General features: G+C 38.8%; 1 protein-coding gene across 1 annotated transcript; it reads right to left on the reverse strand.

Moving 5' to 3' along the window:
* Positions 1–646: 646 nt before the first annotated feature.
* On the reverse strand, positions 647–1,645 carry LOC142470200 (taste receptor type 2 member 8-like). Its single transcript, XM_075577175.1, has one exon. It carries the CDS (start codon positions 1,643–1,645, stop codon positions 647–649), a length of 999 nt encoding a protein of 332 aa, XP_075433290.1.
* Positions 1,646–2,790: the final 1,145 nt, after the last annotated feature.

The raw sequence follows: 2,790 nt of genomic DNA on the forward strand, positions 1-2,790 counted from the left end.
ATATCCAATGCCTTAGTAATTTTCCTATGCACCTAATACAGTATATTGTTTCTTCTGATGTGTTCACAGTAGAAGTGTAAACTTCATCAGGTACAATGTGCAGACAAGCACTGCATAGAACCAACAACTTAGCGGATTGAAAACATTGAAAATTGTTAGATATTCTTCTGGCTAAAACATGACTGTGCTTGCAGAAAGTATACTGAATAAGACGCAATCCGAATGGCAGCAAAATATTCAAGAACACAGGTGAAGCAGCTTGTCCCTGATGCATATATATTATATTGTAAAGTTTTAGAATTCTGTGAAATTATTTTAGAAAGCTGGTTTGCTCCAATACAGCCAGAACACTACAGTGCTCATTCTCACCATAAACAGCAATATTCTATAGACACCGTCTGCTGAAGGATTATAGGTTTGCTGCAGGATGAATTACTAGTTACTAATCATTGCTACCACTAATCAAAGAGCAATTTAGGACACATCACTCCAAAAGATATAATTATTAAGTAATAACTGAACTCCTGTTGTGACATGATACAACGGAACCAAAAGTTTTACACTGACTAATCTTCACTTCTCTGTTTCTGGGGGTCTAGTCTCTTAGGGCAACTGATGAAATAAGATATCTTCTTACATACGTCCTTCAGTTTGGGGTTACTATGGATGAGAAGGGCAGTTGCACTGGGGTGAACGAGAACATCAGCATCAGAGATATCCAATAGCTAAAACTTGGCGTGACAAGGATTTTAAAAGAAAAAAGAAACCATACAACATATAAAATTGCATAAACAAGCAGGAGATACATCATTGTTTGGATAGCCCCTCGATGAGCGTTCAGATTGGCACTTCCAAATGTCCACATGTCCTTCTCGATCCTATGAGTGTGCAGATAAAGGGACCCAATGGAACATACCGTAGTGACCATCACAGTCAGGAAAGGCACACAGTTGATAACGAGGACAGTGTACAGTTTCCATGTCTTGTACATACTTTCCCCTGAGGTCATGTTGGCTGAGAAGATAATTGAGGTGTTTCTGGAGTATTGTGTAGGAAAGGGCCATGTGGCAAGGAAGCTGCTCGAAACCGATACCACTTCTGCTACCAACATCAGCCAGGGCACCACAATGGTAATCTTCATCTTAAGCCAAGCAAGAAGGCCAGAGCTGAAATGTATGATCTTCATGCAGTAGAAGAAGCAAAGACAGGCGGTGAGCCAAGAGCTGGAGAAGATGCTGTATGTAGTGAGAAGAAAGACAGCACACTGGACATAAGTCTCTGTGTAAACCTGTGGCCAGATGAATGAGGTGAATATGTTGACAGCTGTTATGCAGGAGTAACAAGCATTGGAGATGCTCAAGGCAACTAGGATTTTATTGCAAGTGTTCATGTTTTGCCCTCTAAACCAATCAAGGAAATTGACAAACACAATGAAAACATTGGTCGATATTCCAGTAATGGCCTCAGCAGCTAGTACTGTAAGACAAACCCCAGTGATGGCGTCAAGACCCATGAATGAGCGTTTTACAAAAGTGTTCCTGCTGATATTGCTTCGAAAGTCCAAGCTTGTCCCATTCACAATTGGTCTTTGCAGTGAAGGATATACAGTAGCTTGTTTCTTCTGAAGTCCCTTTTTGTGCTCCATACATGTCCTTCACTCAGCTTGCAGAAACATATGTAATTGTGATATTGCTTCTGGATGATCATTTATGGGTTATTTCAGTTGTATAGTGCCACCAGCTGGATGGGATCATTGTTCGCGCTGAATTTGGATACATGCAAAATCTAAAGATATTTTCTTACTGCTAGTACAATTCATATGACTGAATTCAAACACAAAGGATAAATACACAAATCTCTTAGGGGTAGATCCTCAGAAGGTCGCTAATTTTGTAAGGTTATGTTATCTCATTTTAAACTATCCATAACACATCCACCAAAGCTGCTTAACGCTATGTTGTTCAGCCAGTTTCCTTTAAAAATAAGGGAAACACATTTGAATGGACCTTAGGCTTCTTGATATGCAAATCATATGGTAATTAGCATTTTACCTACCAACGGAGATTCTCAGACCTCCGTTACTGTTAAGTTATGCTAATAACGTCACCATATTTAGCGCCTGTTGAAAGCTGCCCTTACTCACTTTTACATTGAAAAAAGGAAGGTCTTAAGTGGTACCCATATGAATAGACTGAGTCTAGGAATTAACCCTTTCATGACATGTGTTATGCTAACAGATATATGGTGGAACATATAAACAGCTGAACCACCAACAAATTAATTTTATTGTTTTTAAAGGGATTAACTATAATATGTTGTTTGAGGATCAAAGTGAATGTTACATATGTTTATTTGGCCTACTATTTTATATATAATTGATGGTATAAAGTATGAGAAAGAATCTACATATGAGAAAATGGTTAAAATAAAAAATGTAATGTATAATATGCAACATACATAACTTTATATATTACAGTCAACGAAAAACATATAAGTAACCCCCAAGCCTGGCTCCTAGGGAGTTTACATCATTGTGCAAAGATTGACTACTCCGCATGAGTTACCGTGACTCAGGGGCTGGCTTCAGGCGACTGGGCGATGAGGTAGCAAGGATGTAGAATAATAGGTGCCAAGTAATGTTATACAGTAGTACAATTGTCCTTTATTCGTGTCCCAAGCACAGGGACCGCTCATACACATATTAACAATGCTGCACTGTATTTTATATCAGACATACTGATGCAGCGGCAGTTATTCGAACACTTCACACGTCATGTAAATCGGAATCCT

The sequence above is a fragment of the Ascaphus truei genome, chromosome 19, assembly GCF_040206685.1.
Source record: "Ascaphus truei isolate aAscTru1 chromosome 19, aAscTru1.hap1, whole genome shotgun sequence".
In the NCBI taxonomy this organism is placed as follows: domain Eukaryota; kingdom Metazoa; phylum Chordata; class Amphibia; order Anura; family Ascaphidae; genus Ascaphus; species Ascaphus truei.

Bases quoted from the DNA above. Each gene is read 5' to 3' on its own strand.
- LOC142470200 (XM_075577175.1), bottom strand. From the start codon at position 1,645: ATGGAGCACAAAAAGGGACTTCAGAAGAAACAAGCTACTGTATATCCT.